Raw genomic sequence first — 20,367 nt, forward strand, 5'->3', positions numbered from 1 at the left:
ATAGTCTTTGTCCGTCTCCGGACTAAGACTATCCGGGATGAAAGTTATCTCTGTACTAAAGGTTAACGGTAATAAGGTTAACGGATGAACCATGAAAAGATAACAGAGAGACAGAATGACAGACAGAAACACTTTAGCCACGGTAATACGTGCTTTAGCATTTATTATATTAAGTAGGGTTTCAAATAAATCTGGTAGGTACACAAAAACATACTTCTGCATAATGGTATTATCTTCTGTGCAGTCGGTTATCAAAGAAGGGGTGCCGACGCGTGGCCAAAATTCGGTAAGGACTCAGGAGAACCTTTTATAATAGGTATTAGTGACTGTTGCCAAAATAACAATCGAATGAACCAAGCAGTTGAACAATCGATTTTTAAATTTTTCGATTAATAAGTCTACGAATGCGGGGCGCACGGTCTGGAACAAATAAATCGAAAAACTAAATCAATTGCGCAATTGAATTCGATTTTCAATTCATTCATCTCAAACCTGCGCGCTATGTACCTACAATAACAATAACAATTGAAAACAATCGATTGTTTTTCGTTTGTTCAAATGTTATTCGATTGTTATCGAATATTAACAACAATCGTGTAGTATAATTGCTATTCAAATGAATCGCCTATCGCTTATAGGTGTAGATAGGAGATTAATAATATCCTTAATCTGAACGTAGCCTTACCGGATTCATCAATAGCAATATAAATTAACGGTACACTTGACATTGTTGTTTTATTCAAACAAAATGCGTGTAGAAAAAAATCCTATTGTCTTCTACCTATCTGTCGTTTTTAAACACGCCTTTATGCTTCACAAAAACATATTAAACCAAAAATTAATGTCCTACATTTTATCAATGCCTATTTGTTTTTGCTCACGTATTCTTTGCGAGGTTTCATTTGCCTATATCCACACTCATTAATATTATAAATGGGAAAGTGTGCCTGTCCCTCTGCTAGTTTATCACGGTTCATCCGTTAAACTTACGAGTATTTGAACGGGTACGGGTTTTCCATCTCGGGGAACGGCATAAGCTACTTTTGTCCCGAAAAATCCTGGCATTCATCTACCTAGTCTTCTATGATACAAAAAAATATTCTGGGGTTTTGTATTATCTATTAATTTTAGTCTTGTAGGTACATACTTACTCTGCTAATTAATATTGAAAATACTTTGTCTCTTTATTTTATAGATTCAATTTTATTTATTAGTATAGATAAGGACTGTAAATTAACAACTTATTGGGTAGGTAGGTACTAGCTAAAGGTCACGTTTTCGTCAACGTGTATTAGGTTTCTATGAAATCTCGCGGGAACGCTTTGATTTTCCGGGATCCTATGACCGTCCCCATGATGTAAACTACCTCCTTGCCAAATGGCGAAATCGGGTAACTGGATTGTAAAAGCGTAACAGGCATATCAGGTAGACAGACAGACATAATGTTAGTATAGATCTATAATCGTATTTTTTTCCTACATTTTTTGTTCAAGACGCAGGTGTAATCAAAGAAGATAATAACTCAATGGAAAATGAATGCAAGAGAGAAGGTAAGATAAAAACTTTGCTTTACAACCTATACCTACCGAGGTACTTGTAAAATGTGCAATTATGCGCGTCACTTATCTTTTAAAGCAAAAATCTTCAAACAAAATGACTATAAGAATTTAGAAATAACACTGAATTGCAAAATAAGAGAAAGCACAGAGAAATCAAAAAATATTTTTAAGTATCTTCTTGATTAAACCACTAATATAAACTACTTGTATACACTTAAAAGTTACGACCGTAATTTACTTTAGTAGACTTAAACAGATATTAATGCCGCTATTAAAACTAGTAAACCATGTACATCGTTATTATCTATGTAGGTATCTACTCTTAGAATAGTAATAAGCAGTTGTTTATAAAATCCTTGCTATTCCTTGTTTTTGAACCCCCGACCCAAAAAAGGGGTGTTATAAGTTCGACGTTTGTATCTGTGTATCTGTCTGTGGCATCGTAGCTCCTAAACTAATGAACCGATTTTAATTTAGTTTGTTTTTGTTTGAAAGGTGGCTTGATCGAGAGTGTTCTTAGCTATAATCCAAGAAAATCGGTTCAGCCGTTTGAAAGTTATCAGCTCTTTTCTAGTTACTGTAATCTTTATTGCCGGGGGTGTTATAATTTTTTAATTTAAACTTATGAACGAAAGATGTTGAGATGGGTAAAATCGATGGATACTAGATACTCTTCAGAAGAGTAATATTTTGGGCAATACAATCACAACTTTTTTGATAATTAGCTGGTACCCGCAATTTGGAAATCCCGAGGGAACTGTCTGATTTTCTGAGATATAAAAAATATCCTATATCTGTCTCCAAGATATCAACTATTTCTTTTCCAAATTTCATCAAAATCAGTTCATCATCGGCAGTTGAGCCGTGAAAAGGCATTAGACAGACAAACATACATACATCCTTTCGCATTTATATTATTACAACAATATATTGTACATGTTACAAGAAAACTTATAATTAACCTAAGTAAGCCTCACTGTACTGTTCATACTTGCGTGGAATACATAATTAATAATTAATAGACAAGAATTACCAACATAATACCTAATAGGTACCATAATTTAATAAATTACAAAAAATATCCACAGATAAAAAATTAAATTTTTCTTAACAAATTATTAAAATTAATTAATCTTAATTAAATTAATCTTAAATTAGTCTTCTAAACTTGCTCTTAAGAGGGCTAATTTTTAATTTATTCACATATTTTATATTTTCCATGCAAAGACTACTCTTTTACCGCTTTAATTTAAAAAACGAACGAGTTATAAATGTTTGAATATTTATCAAAACTAGACTGGTAAGTTTGGTACCCATATTCTTGAATTTGAACCAAGATTGGACCAATAAAATGTTAGAAAAATACAGTTTTTGTGTGAGCTGCGTGATAAATTGCTTCTAAATATACACAAAATTATTTATATCGATGCATTAATTGAACGTTTTTCAATTCAAGTATTGTGATTACAATTGAATGTAAGTTATAGGTACTACAAAACTGAATAAGACGACATCTTGTATTGTAGCAAATTGTCTTTTTTTATTTAATTAGTACTTAATAATATATGATTAAAACAGATCTTAAATAATGTTATGAATTATAATATTTTACTTAATTAATAAAAATAACGGTATTTTTAATTTTTTGGGAATCTAAAATTTAGGTAATCCTTAATTATAGAAACATACCTACAATATATATAATTTAAATGCTTCTTTGGCTGTGTACTTAAAACTTAAGCGTAACTGAATGGATAAACATTTTTATCCAGAGAACTTTGTTATTGCTTTTAAAACTGAATAGGTAGGTGGTACACTATGATGTAACCTAACTTGTTACCTAAATGAGAAATAATCAACTTTAGAGAACTCTGACCTCAAAGTTACTTTATTGCTTTCAAAGTCCATTTGTTAAGAATTGTTCACTTAACGACTGTTCCCTTTGTACAAGGAGGTACTATACTAGAGGTGATAATATCACGCAATGCTGCACTAATACCTCCGTCTGTCAATAAAATAGGTATTACTTTATTTTTATGGTAAATATTTTTATTACATCATTGTATATTTTGATACAGGCAATTTTTAAGACACACAGCCCCACAGAACAAATTAATTTGATTTCTCCTAAATCAATGACAGTTCTCCATCCTGATGGTGCTTCAATACGAAAGAGAAAAACGTTTCTCCAATTACAACCCAGGGCAGAAAGGCTCAGCGCTTACTGCTTAGTGCTTACGTAGATAACTAACTACTAACTGTTAACTTCTGAGATAGAATAGATAGCTCGTTTTTGAGCAATTTTGACCCCTTTTATTTTGTTAATCATTGCATTTTTTTGCATTGCCTAAACGTGCGAAGTGGTCCCAAGGATGAATGCTCTTAACTCAATGTCTTGGTACGTATTGAAAGTCCCACGAGGTTATCAGTAAAGGTTCTTCGTGAATAACTCACATAGTATTGCTATGTGCAGAGTACTTTCTTAATTTATAAGCGACAGATGTTTAAGTGCAATAAACTTACGTTCTAACTTAGTGTTATTTACACTAAAAGAGGAAGACGTATACATATATGTATTGTAAATACCGATAAAGTAAGAAGGTACAACGCGTCTAAAAGAATTGACTTTTCTACTTTTACTACAACAATTGACTTCTCCCTAATTCGAGAATCGTTGGAATTATTGTTCAGTTAATTCAAGGTCATTAAGTTATGGTAAACTAGGTGATGCCCGCGACTTCGTCCGTGTGGATCTAGTATATAAAGTAAGCCTAAAATTATAAAAAAGTAGCCTATGATCGTCCCCGGAATGTTAACTAGCCCTGTACCACCGACATACCTTTGTGTACTTCACACTTAATATTATAAAGGAGAAAGTTTGTATGTGTGTGTATGTTTGTTACTCCTTCACGCAAAAAATACTGGACGGATTGGGTTGTTTAGAATGGAGATAGATTATACCCTGGATTAGCACATAGGCTACTTTTTATCCCGGAAAGTCAAAGAGTTCCCACGGGAATTTTAAAAACCTACATCCACGCGAACGAAGTCGCGGGTATCAGCTAGTTGTGTAATAAGACAGTCCCAATCTAAGTTTTATAAGCTAGGTAGGTAAGATTTTCGGACTTTACGTCGTTTCAGCAACAGTGCCATATTTTATTCGGTCTTTATGTAATCGCCATTTTAGTAAGACGACTCCTGAGGTAGGGACACTAGAGCACGGGTTGCTGCAAATGCTAGATACATTGAGAAGATTCTAGATCTATGCGTTACATTAGGATAGAACTTATATGAACTACATACCTCGGTAATCATTGATGGCAACAACCAATGTCAATGTGGATCCGAGAGGAACAATGCCAGACACTGGCGGCGCCCACGGTCCCTTGCCAGCCTGGATCTCCATCCAGCAGTCAACGTTGTCTCCTGTTAACAAACTATTAGTTTTAAATACAATGGTTGTAAGAACCTATATTTACAAATTGTCGTACCCATTCCTGGCACAAGCTTTACGCTTAATTGGAGGGGAAAGGGGAGCATTCTTTAAAAAAAAAAAAACGTTTTGTTTAATAGGAGATATTTAAAATTTTCAAGTTTGATGGATTGGATGGATTTCAATCGTAAAATTGCTAGAAATATATTAACGCATGATTAATACTTGGTAAACAACCAAAGATCTGTAATGTAGGCTTCAGTCTTAGAAATACTTTTTACAAAGTCCCACAATTTTATCAAGCAATGCAATTTTGTGGTGCATGAAAAACAATTTAACCCTTCCTTACATACAGTAAGGTGTGATTCTATTAACATAAATTGAACACTTTACTTATAATTATTATGAAAGAAAAGAAACTAGGAAATAGTTTTCTTCAGTGCAAGTGCAAGTAATTATTACCTAAGCATTATAAAACTCTAGACAGGCAAAGCTCGTACATTCGTACTCAAAAATCGACGAAAAATTCCTATGCTAGATGTAACAGCGGCCCAGATTACGTAAACACTAGTGGCTGGTGTTTATATGCATCTTTGCATAAAACGCCACCTATGATAAATGCTCTAAAATATGGGGACTCTTTACCAGCCTATTGAAGTTGCTGACCAATTCAAACCACCATTGCACCATTTATATTATCTAGATATACCAGAACAGTTCTCACGCAGCCAAGCAAAGGGTATCAAAAGTCTCACCTCTGAAATCCAGCTGTACGACATCCAAATCAGCGATAACCATTGGCGGCTTGGAGGCTGTCTTCTCATAGTCGTTGAACCATTCACATCGTAACCTCTTCGCCTCGTCCCACACCTCTAGTAAGTCTTTATCATATTGCACTACCACTGTGTTCTCATAGAACTGGCCGTGGAGATCTGGAAATAAAGGATAAGGGAACATGGATTTCTTCGCTGGCAAAATTCGTACTGATCTAGTATAATTACTACTACCATTATTCTAGAGCTAAATCCTAAATAATACACTAAATACATTCCACCTACTTAACCTACCATACCTACCTACTAAAACTATAAATGCAAAAGTGTATCTGCTTGTCTGCCTGTACCTTTTAAGAATCTTGACAAAAATTATCATTTTTGTTTACAGGATACTTTTATGCCGGAAAATCAAAAGAGTTTTCACGGAATAAAAGCTAAACTAAAGCTCTGCACTAAAACAGCACCGGCGTAAATTAGTACCTTTTTAAGAATCAAGTACCTATTGAGGACTGTCATATTATGCAGATTGTATAAAAGCCCTTAAAAATAAATAAAAATATTAAAAAAAAAGTATTCAGTAACCAAATACTCCGCAATTTCTTCCATCGAGGGATGATACGTTATCTAGTTTAATCACTAACTCCAGATGCATGTTTCATAATGATACAATGTATCTACCTACCCATTTAGCAGGGTGTTACAAATTGCACCTTTGATATGTCGATCTGCGGTCAAGTCTATTCATAAAATACAAGCTTCGAAGATGTTTGGCAGTTGAATAGGCTAATAGATCTAATTGGGATCAGCGCGTCGCAGCTATTGGTGAAAAGACTTTTCCGGCAGAGTGCCAAAAGAGGACCCTCAGAAATGCCACTCCTAAAATTCTGGTCCCATCCTTTCCAAAGACCCTAGTGTAACTTTCGAGCTAAAAAACTTGGAAGGAAAATATCGTGAGAAAACCGGAATGCCTGTGAGCTCTCCATAGTATTTTCAAACATGTGTGAAATATGCCAATCCGCACTTAGCCAACGCGGCAGACGAGAATCTAAACCATTGTCATTCTGAGATGAAACCCTCGCGCAGCATGTAGTGAGCTGTCGATGAGTTGAGAGATGATGATAATGATGATTTTGCTAAGAGTCAAGGAATAACATTTAGATTTTTGAAAAAAATATGCACCTATTTGTCAATACCTAAGTTAACTTTACCAGATTGAACTTTGGTACTCTCGACTAAGATTAGCACCATTCTCAGAGACCATAAAGGTTAAAGCGGGTGATTTATGACGGAGAGGGCCGTAAGTTTGTTGCACTTTGCACTTCTAATAAAAAATATACTTAATGGTTATCACGAATGACAAAAAAACAACCGACTTCTAGGACCAGTTCCAGATCAGGCGTTAAAAAAAGCAAAACTGTGTTGCACAATTAGTCAGTAATTATTTGTACGATTAAGTTTAAAGGTGCCCACGCACTCGAACTGAACTGCAGCTGAACAGCGCGTCGCGTCAGCGCAGTGACGTACGCGCGTCGCGGCTGGAGAGAATATTGTGCAGGGCGCTGACGCGACGCGCTGTTCAGCTGCAGTTCAGTTCAAGTGCGTGGGCACCTTAAAGGTCAAATAGTTGAAATTTTCGAACTATGTGCCCTGACCATTGCCGTTATCTACTTTGGTTCTGCTACGGATCTTCTCATTTCTAATTTGGTCAAGTAGAGAAACTGTTTATCGCCCGCTGAGTATTTGTAAAAGTTTAACTGAATAAAAATATTTTTAAATTTGAATTTGAATTTTGTGATTCGAAAAACCGATAGATGTTGGGGTCCCAAGGTGATAGAATAGTGACCTCCATGTCCAGCAGTAGACGTCCATCGGTTGAGAATGCAATTTACTTATGCAACCATCATAGCCATAATTTTATTTCAACTAGATAGGTACAACAACATCTGAAACTGGCCTTTACGTTTCATGCAGTAATATTATTTTTATTTATAACATACATAAAAGTATTTATTATGTTGATTCTAGAATTGATAAATGTTGACAACACATCGTTAACGTTAATGATTTATAGGATAATGAAAACTGGTGCGTTGGTGGAAAGTTATTACGAAACATTCACTAAATAGCCTATTATGACCCTCAGCGGGGGACTTTTCTGTTAAAAGTTTATTACACTTTCATTTCTAGTTATTACATAGGTATGCGTAGAAACTGATGACGACTGATGTTAGACTATAGGAGCTGGCGAAGAAAACGGTGTGATTAGGTACACTTCTGATCAAAATAGTTTTCTTTAATCCTGACGTTTTTGGTCTACTTAACTCAATTTCAAGCAAAACGGCCTAAAACTGTACCAAAATTGAGTCCGAAGTTGATGATTTTGATTACCGGAAACAAACCTTTTTTTAAAGAAAAACAACGAAAAATTGAGTCCAAAATTCATGATTTTGATAAAAACGGTATAGTTACCTACTTAATTAAAGTAAAGTTTCAACAGCTTTCATTCAGTTCATTTTAACAGAAAAATTGTCAAAATGGACTGAACTCGCTTTGTAAACTTTTACTACGCGCAATTATACCGTTTTGTTCCTTACAACCCTTATAGGCGTCTATCCAGTTTTGTCATGTTCAGATTCAGAGCTTATGATGTCACCTAACATCGAGTAAAGTCATTTTCTTTTTTCTTTCTTTTCTTCTCAGTTACCAAAATTGACCTTTAAAAAATTTGGAGTTTGACTGTCATTTGTAGGTCAATTTGTTTTTTGATTAGGAGATAGGCTTGCGCTTGGCGACAATCATGCCTGAGACGCAGTGTGCCTATCGAATGATGAGGTCTAAGGTCGGGTCGCGCTTGCCTAGAAGATGCCTATTCACTCTTGCATTATAGAAACAACCACATTTAACCTAGCCTGTCGATTTGCCTTCTTTCCTAAGGGAACCAGTCTATTAATGTCAAGAGTATGACTAAAACTATTCTTAGTTTTAGCATACTCTTGACATCAAGAGACATGATAAACATAATTGAAATAAAAGTATTTAATTTTCAAACCCTTATTATTGCTAGCGCTATACGCGGATGAACTCGCGCAAAAAGTTGAAGTCGACCGAGGAACGCGGATCGGACCAGAAGCCGAGTCGCTTCCAAGAACGCGCAAGCGATTATCGCCCTCAAGCAGTGGCAGCTGCCTCTCTTTCGCTACCGTCGTTCATTAGGACATCAATCTCGTTATAAACGTCAAATCTAAACTCTATATTCTAAGTCATAAAACTGAATTTACATTGTCGCGGCGTGTCAACGTTCGAGGAGTGCGCTTAAAGTCGTTTATACTCAGTTGAGTCGGGAAGGAAATGCGCTCGAAGTTAGTGGATGCAGGATTGGCGTCTCCATGCCGGGCTGTTGCGGGAATATGGGCCCCGGGTGCGGTGCTATGCGGTGTGGCGGGTAGCGATTCTTAGAAACAATGAGCACGCAACTCGCTACGTTCGCAGAAGGCGCGGGTCGCCCGTTACTCCACACTAGGGGACAAGACTAGGAATCGGAACGAGAAAAACCCGGTCAAGTGCGAGTCGGACTCGCACACGAAGGGTTCCGTACCATCGTACAAGAAATATTTATTTACATAATATTTTCATGGCGGCCATTTTGAAATTTTTATTATTTGTTGTTGTTGCTGGTTCTTCTCGGTAGGAACGGCATTCCGAACCAGTGGTAAATTAATTTGACGATTCAAAAGCACTTGTAAAAGTTTATTTGTATAGAAATCTATTCTATTCTATAACGGCAATAAAATACACATTCTGTGAAATTTCATCTCTGTAGCTATTTCGGTTCACGAAATACAGCCGGACAGACGGACGGACGAACGGACAACGGAAGCTTAGTAATAAATTCTCGTTAGCTACGGGTACGGAACCCTAAGAACTGACTTCACTTTGTTAAAATGAGACTGACGTACCGTGGAACCTGGACGGGTGATATATCGCTAAATGGCTACGCTGATAATTACACACGGTTTTAGCGATGTAGTAATGAATTGTTTTTATCAGCTCGCTAAGTCACAGAGCTTTTAATTTAATGTGTGTGGAACTTTAAGGTGAGCTTTTTTCACTTTTAATGATTCTCAGTTGCAATCAAGATAATTTTTATTGTTTATTAGGTATGTTCTTTCATTCTTTTACCAGTTGCATTTGAATAATTTAGAGCGGATTTTTTTTAAATGGGTAGGATTCACAAATCATTATATCAATGGACAAGGAATTAAAATAAAGACAGCTTAGTTTTGGTGGTACAGTGATTATTGCGCAATATAAATCTGATGTTACTCGTAAGTTTCTTGTCCATAGTAAATGACAGGTTTTCAAGAGAAGTTTTCCTAGCGCTCTCCATATTTTTGTAAACATTGTTTGGTTTTCATTTGAATATTTAACCAATCGACCCCAATGTGTTGACACGTTATATAAACATATGTAATAATTTTACAAACATATAATGTGTAGATTAAAGTCACATCTTTGTTTCTACGACGTGTCTACGAAATTTCATTAAGTTTGATTGGTTAATATTCTAACCAAACAAAACTAGCTTTTGTAGAGCGAGCTAGGCATCAACCGCTCTTAACGTTAACTTAAAAAGTCATACCAGAGCTTTTGATCAAACCACGATTAAGTGATTTTAGGAGGTTTATCTGCACAGACGTCTTCCACTCTTATATGAAACAGAAATCTTGTCACTTGAATGAAAAACGTAGCATAGGTGCTTAGTAGCTACTCTTGCTAGGGTTGCTCCCTAGGGCTTGAAGAATCATAACTCATAATTATTATAAATGCGAAAGTTTGTTGTTTGTTGGTTTGTCCTTCAATGGTGTCGCATCGTGGATCGACGTGATTTTTGCATGGGTATAGTCAAAAATCTGGAGATTGAAATCTACTGGACTAATTTTGATAATATTTGGGGCAGTTTCAGCTTTTGTCTTTATCTGTCAAGAGAATGCAATTGGATTTAACAATTTACAACATTAGAAACGATACCTCTTTTTAACCCCCGACCCAAAAAGCGGGGTGTTATAAGTTTGACGTGTGTATCTGTGTATCTGTCTGTGGCATCGTATCTCCTAAACTAATGAACCGATTTTAATTTAGTTTTTTTTTGTTTGAAATGTGGCTTGATCTAGAGTGTTCTTAGCTATAATCCAAGCAAATCGATTCAGCCTTTTGTAAGTTATCAGCTCTTTTCTAGTTACTGTAACCTTCACTTGTCGGGGGTGTTATAAATTTTTAATTTAAACTTGTTCCCATAACAGTTAGCGCTTTGCTGCGGTCACATCTGACTGGAACTAGTTTTTTATGAAAAGCCTAATGATGAACGATTATAAAACTTAGGTAAGTACCTAAGTATACTCGTAGCATAGGTGACAACCATAACTCATACACACATACGTAAACCTTACACCGGAAACGGCGTTAGGGAATGCAGTCTTGCTTGAGTCTCCGATTTAAATGTCACATAAATAATATCCGCGAAGTGCCTGCGTTTATGTGAATTGTTAACTTCGATAAGTTATACGATCAAATTTCTTGTAACAAGTGTAAATTAAAAATTTATAACACCCCGTCAAGTGATGGTTACAGTAACTAAAAAAGAGCTGATAACTTTCAAACGGCTGAACCAATTTTCTTGGATTATAGCTAAGAACACTCTCGATCAAGCCACCCTTCAAACAAAAAAAACTAAATTCAACAAAAAAAAAAAACACATACACAGATAGGTATACACGTCAAACTTATAACACCCCTCTTTTTGGGTCGGGGGTTAAAAATGATTTCTACTTGGTACGCTGACAATGACCCGGCTTCGCAAGGCTTCTATTCTATAGTATAAATGAGAATGAATACATAAATAAATAGATACCTACATATTACATATTTCCAACTTAAACATACTAATATTAAAAATGGGAAGACGTGTTTTGTTTGTCCTTCAATCACGCCGCAACGGAACAATAAATTTGGATTTCTACTACTACCTTATTATACTAAATACTACAAAAATTAAAGAAAAGGTAACAGACAGACAGGTAGACATTTTCCTTTTATTTTCCTCCATTTATATTCCTTTCTTTCTAATCTTACGTAATATTGCATAGGTTCATGCCTTTAATCAGGCTTATGCTATCGAACTAATGCTACGTAGAAAATATCACCTTTCTATCCCTTTGCTGAGTAGATTCTATTTATACCTTTCTTAAAGTTCGTAGGTGGTCAGTTCTATAAGCCGTATGTCTTGTACACCGACGAATAGATTTACTTTGCTATGCTATTTGAATACTTATACATTTAAAGTAGAGCCTATTCTAGCTTGAACTGTTTTTACAGAACCATAACAAATGTACTTATGATTGCCAGTAAGTGCGATAATTTGTTACAATGTCGACGGCAAAGTATTGTTAATTTGAATCTACACCACACAATACATCACCATCACAATAGATTAAGTTATCTTTTAATAGAAGTCAAAAGAACTTGAGTAAATAATTGTATTTAAGTTCAATCTTTGATGGCTATAAATTATGGTGAAATCTTGAGAGATGGTGGGAAAATTTTTGTCCCTTTACTATTCGATATAGTCACTAAATGATAACCGCGACTTCATCCGTGTGGATTTAGGTTTTAAAATGATGATTATATGACTTTCTGGGATAAAAGTAGCATAGACATATGTACGTCTTCGGGATAAAACTATCGCTGTTGAGGGAAAGCGGGAAAAATAATTCCTTTCCTATTCGATATAGCTGACTAGATGATATCAGTGACTTCGTTGGCCTGAATTTAGGTTTTTAATAATTCATGGGAACTCTATGATTTTCCTGGATATAAATAGCCTATGTGCGTTTCCTAAATACAAGCTTTCAGTGAAGAGAGTGAATTTGTCCCATTCCTATTCAATTATAGCTGACTAGATGATTACGCTCGACTCCGTTCGTGTGGATTTAGTTTTTTTTAAATGCCGTGGGAATTCTTTAATTTTTAACAGTTAAAATTTGCCTGTCTGCTGCGGGATACAAGCTAACTCTGTGCCAAATTACGAAATCGATCAGCAGTGAATGGTACCAGACAGACAGACAGACAAACACAGTTTTACTAATGTATCTACCTTCCTACAATTACACAGCTGGGTAAACTTGAAATTTTGCTGTAGATTTTCTTTATAACTCTTTTCTTAATGGAGGTGTACCTATCTCCACTATGAGAGGATTCTAAGTAAAACCAAGCAAAACCAGGCCAGGTCACCTAGCAAAGAATTTTCACTATACAATTTCAGGGTTACACAGTTTAGATATATTACCTATGTACTCGTATGTAATATGTATGACATACATTATTTAAAGTTACTTCACATTTTGCCCTTTCATAAAATTCCGAAACAGCATTCGAAAACGCGTCAGTAAAAATAAAACACAAAACACACAAATTAATATCATAAATCAGGATAAAAACATCGCAACGGGATGTTACTTCAAGGTTTTAAACGAGCCGACAAATACGTAAATGGGTTTATGATGTCATTAAAAGAAATGACAGCTGTTAACACTGCTGCTTCATAATAATCGGTTAAGCGTGAATTAATATAATCATAATCATATCAAGTCGCGATCCGCGAATTCCTGGGGGTGGGAGGCTTCGGCCGTGGCTAGTATCAACCCTACGTCTAAGTAATAGTGAGATGCCGTGTTGAAACAGATTGGGGTTTAAATAAAATTGCAGTTACGATGCCGTCAGCGATCTAGAAACCGATTGACCGATTAGCGAGCTCCGAAGCGCTTTCCATACAAACGTAGTTTGCGTCTCATTTGCAAGATTATTATGTAAATCATTGAGCTAGTGTTACTTTAAAACTATACGGAACGACACTTTACACTTTTTTACGGGAATCTGGCAAACCGCAAAATACAAAAATCACCATTAATTTTCACACTTCTAAGTGAAAACTAGCTACCTACTTAGGTATCATATACCTATATTCTTTATTAATTGTTCTCTCGTTTTCAATATTTTACCATCAAGCACTCCTGAAACCCATGAGATAAGATTAATTCATATTTTGAACGGAACCTGACGGAACTCTAAAATGTTGTCGCGTGTCAAATTGACATTTTTGTTAATTTTGATCTTATCGTTTGTAATGACGAAAATAACCGTTTCGTTTAATGTTACTACGTCTTCATTTGAGTGCTGTGATTATTTCATGCTGTTTTTACAGGAAACACAACTCAAATATTATATCTTTGATATGTTTTGATATGTTTAACAAGCGATCGAAGGTTTAATTAAATATTTGGAGAGGGCTTTTAAAAGTTTCTCTGAAGATAAGATTCAAAATGAAGAGGTCCGCAAGAGAACCAAGGTCACTGACATCCCAAAGTATCAGCATGTTAAACTGGCCGTGGGCAGGTCATTTTTGCTCTCGTAGGAGTGATGGCCGCTGAAGCCTGAAAGTTCTAAAGTGGAAACTACGAACAAGTACAGATGCTTAGTGCGAGGCGCCCTCCAGCAAGGTGGGCTGATGATAAGCATAGCTAGTGTATGGCCTATATTCTTCTCGTTCTGAGAGGAGACCTGTCCTGTAGGGGGTGCTATAGACTGATAATGATGATTCATGTTGTACCTACCTAGTCCTACTTATATTTTTGTTTTGCTTTATATGTGTTTTTCATAATTTTTTGGTTTACAATAAAAGTATATTCATTTATAAATTCATAATGATCCTTCTTAAAACCTTGCGATATAAAATTAGGAAGCTTTGCATGGAACCGGCATGGAAATACCTACACTCTGCTTTAAAATAAACTTTTTCTCAAGATCTTTCTGTTATCTTTATTTATCTTTAGTTGTCATTTTCACACATTTTGCGTCAGAATTATTTTGCGTAAATAAACGATAAACATTTATCTGATATCTCATCTCGAAGTTTTTTTCTTAAAAAACGAATAAAGTTACGCGTGGGAAGCATAAAATGTTTAATTTACAATGAGTAACCTAACCCCAGTGTACCTACCTACATGACTTTAATGGCAGTCCCATTACCTATTGACACTACCTCCCAATATTAAGATAGGAAGTAGCTGTATGTGAAATAAATAATCGTAAAATATAAGCCATTTTATGTATGTACGAGTAACTTATTAAATGCTGAAGAACATGTCTCATCCGCTGAATGACCCATTAACGCCAACCTAAACTTTTGGACTTAGAAAGCTGAAATTATGACGAGACTGCAATAACTTTTATACACTGCATAATTTTGTATAACAAATCGTTGAAAAGAGCAACCCTCGAGTTTTTTTTTTTTGATTTTTCTCGGTAGGAAAGGCATTGAGAACCAGTGCCTAAATTATTTCACACGGACGAAGTCGCGGGAAAAACTAATGTGAATATAAAATTAAGATTACTAGAAAGATCGTCTATTATTATTAATTACTAGCTGTGCCCGCGACTTCGTTCGCGTGGAATAGTGACTTTTCGCGCTTTATATAGCCACGGACGCTCAGGCGCGAGGCGCCGTGATTCTTTAAATTGACATAACTTTTTTATTTATGAACCGATTGACATGAAATAAACACTAAATCCTAAGTGAAGCTTACTACAATATATTAGTGAAAACCGTAAGTAAATCGAATAAGCCGTTTCTGAGATTAGCGTGCACAAACACACAGACAAACAGACAAACAGACAAAAAAAAATTAATTACAATTTCGGGTTCGGCATCGATATAATAACAACCCCTGCTACTTTTTTTTTATATATTTCCATTGTACAGACACCACTTTTCTACAATTTTATTATATGTATAGATTATTGAGGAATAACCTGCAAAAAATGAACTAACTATTTTCATAATTTTACATGATGCAAATTCCCGTAGTTTTACCGATAAAAATACCGATTGATGATATCGACTCTGGTTTCCCATTTACTTGTATGTGACGGAAGTGAAGATATTATCGATCGTGTTTGATTGTAAGCATTCTTGCATATATTAGAAATGAAATCTCTATTTATAACAAATGATGGAAAATAGCTGTTATATTAAATGTGCCAAGTGAATGAATTAGCGACGATAAAGTTGTATTTTCTTAATAATAAACAAGTGAGTCTTGACACCAATAACTGACAATAGCTCGTTAATATAAAATTTACGAGTAGCTAGTACTTAATAAGTTAATCAAGTAAGTATGAAGAAGGTTTTACTTTAATGCAAATTATGAAACACCAGATGAATTTGCACAGCCTGAATAAACCGAATAGACCAACGGATAGAATAATCACATACTTTATCCGCGTGGATATAAGTTTTGAATCCTGTGGGAACTTGTTGATTTTCCAGGACATACGTTAAATCTATTCTATTTTTTTTTTTCAAAATCGGTTAAACGGATGGCCTGTGAAAAAGTAATAGATAAACAAACAGCCAGACAGATACATTAGTATGGATTATACTCCAAGCATATCGCTACTCTCCATGTTCTAAAGCTGTATGTCATTACTGGCAACAGTGTTAAGGGCCCATGCAGATGATGGACTATTGTCCTCTGAGAGCAAAAATTGATCACTTAAAAACTGATAATGACATAACATAACACATGATGAACGAATAGTACCTACCTACCTACTTACGACGAAAACCCTAAGGGTTTTTAAAAGGCGACAGATTTTTATATTCCTTCATCAGCGTAGGTCCTTAACAAAAGAAATTCAATAACGATAATCAGTAAGTAGTAGGAAAATACAGAAATCAAGACACACGTCAGTGAGTTCGCCAAGTTCTTATAAGACAAAAATTCTTATAAGAACTTTTAAGAAGAAGAAGAAGAAATAAGAAGAAGGCAGTGTGTATATTACACGAACCATTTCAAGCCGCTTTCGACCCCCCATAACTCAGAGACTATTAGATAAAACTTACCAGGCTTAGTACCACACTTGGCGTACGCTATCCGAAATGAGAAAAACGTCTGACCCGTCGACGGAGGTACGTAAACGCAACGAGGATCGCCATGCTGTCCTGAAATAGAGAAAAAATAACATTATGTTCCTATTTAAATTATGTATCAGTACCTATTGCGACAATAATGCTGGAAAAATGATAAGTTATTATACTAAAAATCGATGCATTAAATTAAATCTAATCTAAATTCTATCTATTTTAGGTAGGAGACAACTTGCACTTTTTATGATACTATAAATAAACGAGGTTATAACTACTTTAGTCATTGAAAAATTTGATAAGTACCTAATTGTATAATAACCTAGACTTAATACATTGTTCAACAGTGTTTAAAATGTGCTTATGTTTTGCTCAATAAATTTATTTATTTATTTAAGTACCTATTATTTATTTATGTTATGTGATACCTAGTTATCCACGATAACTTCAAGGTACCACATCGCTTATGAAACAATTCAAAAGACTGTTTCGTTTTGAGAAATAAGTAAGTAACATAATAATAGAAAACTGAATTTTTGTTGGTATTGGAAATCTACCATTTCATTCGTCAGTTAAAGTTTGTTTGGCGATTGAAAAGTTAAGTCCCAGTGAGTGTATGAACGAGAAAACGTAATCGTGGATTTTGCTTTTCGTACTTAGTAAACACCTATGCATTGTCCATTTTCCTTTTACTGCACTTTTATGCTGTCACACAAATCCTTCATTAATACTGCAGGTTTCTTTGACACCGCAGCAACAACATCAGACAAAACATCGTAAACTGATCGAAAATTTTAAGTTTAGGACTCTTCTTATCAATTTACGATCCTTTGTAATTTCATGTAAAACTGTGTACATCTTTTAAGTTAATAAATATAAATAGATAAATATACCTAATGTAAATTTTTCTTTGGTGATTATGAGTCTCATCCTCATCACCAGCCTAGATGTCCAGTGTTGAACATAGACCTTCCCTAATGAGCGCCAGACACTCGTAAAATACTTTACTTTTTTTATATGATTTTATGTTAGTATGCTAATGCTTATACATTATTTACTCTATTTTCTGCTATGAAGGAACATATAGCAGAAAACATTTTAAATTCGACTACATCAATAATGTTAATATATAATTTTTATAAAAATATGTCTCATAATAATTCGATTTATTATTCCATCGATCGATTACTCTACTCTCTAGCAACTCTAGGACATTTTCACTCTAAATCTAGTCTTAATAATTAAGCATAGTGTAACTTGAAATGACTAACCGCATGTAACTATGAACGCGGACCTACTCGTACCATAGTAAAAAATAATTACGATTGATAGGTTGCTAATTGATAGAGTCAATTAATTTTTTTTTTACAATTAAAGTATAAAAGTAGGAATGTTGGAGAAAAAATTATTCTAATGCGATTTCGCTGTTTTGATTTTAATTGATTAGCGCAATAAAATTAGTTATTTGATTACTATGACTAACTATATGGGTACCTACCTACTATTTTTTTTTAGTAGTCAATTTCGGCCACGGCAGTCAATCTCAGCATAGACTAGGTATACAGTTGCCCACTATACTAATTATACCAGAGAATTAGGAAAAAGACTTCTTCTTATTAGGATTTTCTGTGAATCATACTAATGCGCAAACTCGTAATATTGTGTACTCTACATTCCCTTACTCTCAGAGTCTGATGGGATGGTACGGCAATCCGAAATAACCCGAAAGTGATCATACGCATAAAATCGGTCAAGTGCGAGTCGGAACCGTACACGAGAGGTTCTGTACCATAGTACAAAAATTAACACTTTATTTTTTTTTAATTTTCATGACAGCGGAGGTTTAGTGGTCTGCGTTGGCACCCTTCGGGTACGGAACCCTCAAGAGAAATTTATTGCACAAAAAAACCGGCCAAGTGCGAGTTGGACTTGCGCACCAAGGGTTCCGTAATTGGGTATTTTTTCGACATTTTGCACAATAAATCAAAAACTATTATGATGCAATTATGCATAAAAATAAATAAAAATCTGTTTTAGAATGTACACGTAAAGCCTTTTCATATGATACCCCCCTTGGTATAGTTATCTTACTTTGAAAACTTAAATTTTTTTTTAATGATATAACCTCAAATTCACGGTTTTCGAATTTATTCCTTTACTTGTGCTATTTAGACCTACCTACATGCCAAACATGATTCTAGGTCAACGGGAAGTACCCTATACGTTTTTTTGACAGACACGACGGACGGACGGATGAAGTGATCCTATAAGGGTTCCGTTTTTCCTTTTGAGGTACGAAACCCTAAAAATCGCAGTGCGCTCTTATGTTTATACGTACAAATTCCTAGATATCCGTTACCGGACGCGTTCACTTTTGCCTGGCTAAAATGAGCATTTCCGGTCTTTGCCAATTTTATATCACATTAACTGTTCGTGTCACTTTGTCGTAATAAATCATGGCTTCTATTCATTAGTTTATTAATAAACACACAAATAAAATTACTTACTCGTTTTTCATTGCTTACCTACTTATTTTATATTGTCTTAATTTAATCGACATCCGGGAGATATCCGGATATTATTGATAAAACCGATGAATAATAATCTATCCTTATCTTATTAATCGAATGATAAAATAAATTTTATTAGTAGTAAATGTCGACGTCCTATAGAACAAAACATTATTTTAGCAGTCAATGTGATTATAGTGATAGTTAGTAGTTCAGTCAATTTGTAAATTGCCCTCCGAAAAAAGACCTACCGTAATTTGACATAATAAATCGTTAGGGGGGCATGTCAAGAGGTCACAGGAAAAATAAAAAGGTCGCGCTGATTGCTGATTTTGAGAAATTCAAAAAATGAATAAAAAAAAATTGAAATGCTTTTTTCTTGGAAACTATTGGTTTTAGGAAAAAGTTTTCTAGATTAAAAATGTAGAGAACATTGCGAACTACATTTTTTGTCATTGGAGTGACGTCATCCGACTTGAAATATAAAAAGTAGAGGGTGCTAATGGATCAAAAAAGTGTTTCAACGCTATTTTCGATAGGAAAAAATGATTTTTTTATGTCTTTTTTCGGAGGGCATCTAATTATGCCTTACATACTGACTGAACTATAGGTAGAAACTACGTAAATATAGTGAAACCATGTTATTTGGTCGTGGATAGTTTCAAATACCTACTGATTGACCATTTAAATAGTAAAAAAATGATAAATGGTATTTAAATGGTAAACTAAGTAAATTTTAACAAGCAGAGCTAGATACTAAGATACTAACTCAGGCGGAAAATAAGTGAAAACACTTGCCAAGTAAAAATGTGGGTGACTTGTAACTCGACGTGTATTTTAGGGAGAAATGGGTAATTCCCTAGACTCACGCATTTCTCATGTCATGCGTTAAAAACACTAATTTTCTTATATTCACTACCCATTTTACGTTGTTAAAAATCTCTTCAAGGCCTCAAAACCCCGCGGCAATATTACAGTTGACTTAAGTTACAGTTAGTTATTCGCTTTTACCAAAACATGGCCCATATCCAAGTGGGCCAGATTGTATTAATAATTCAGTTTTCCGTCATAATTGTGAGTGAAACCCGGCCAATTACGGCAACAATTAGCG

General features: G+C 34.9%; 1 protein-coding gene and 1 long non-coding RNA gene across 2 annotated transcripts in view; one reads left to right on the forward strand and one right to left on the reverse strand.

Annotated features, from left to right (window-relative positions):
• The window catches only part of LOC123868993, a 103,003-nt gene that overhangs the window by 14,207 nt on the left and 68,429 nt on the right, over positions 1-20,367 (reverse strand). The window contains exons 5-7 of the mRNA XM_045911713.1: positions 16,726-16,824; positions 5,748-5,924; positions 4,863-4,985 (exon numbers count right to left, since the gene is read on the reverse strand). Of these exons, the coding sequence (XP_045767669.1) occupies positions 4,863-4,985; positions 5,748-5,924; positions 16,726-16,824 (399 nt within the window). The remainder of the gene's footprint in view (positions 1-4,862; positions 4,986-5,747; positions 5,925-16,725; positions 16,825-20,367) is intronic.
• LOC123869005 lies at positions 1,168-19,526 on the forward strand. Its single transcript, XR_006796792.1, has 3 exons — positions 1,168-1,178; positions 1,886-1,889; positions 19,465-19,526. It is a non-coding gene; the product is annotated as an uncharacterized LOC123869005 (long non-coding RNA).

This window comes from Maniola jurtina, chromosome 10 (genome assembly GCF_905333055.1).
Source record: "Maniola jurtina chromosome 10, ilManJurt1.1, whole genome shotgun sequence".
NCBI lineage: Eukaryota > Metazoa > Arthropoda > Insecta > Lepidoptera > Nymphalidae > Maniola > Maniola jurtina.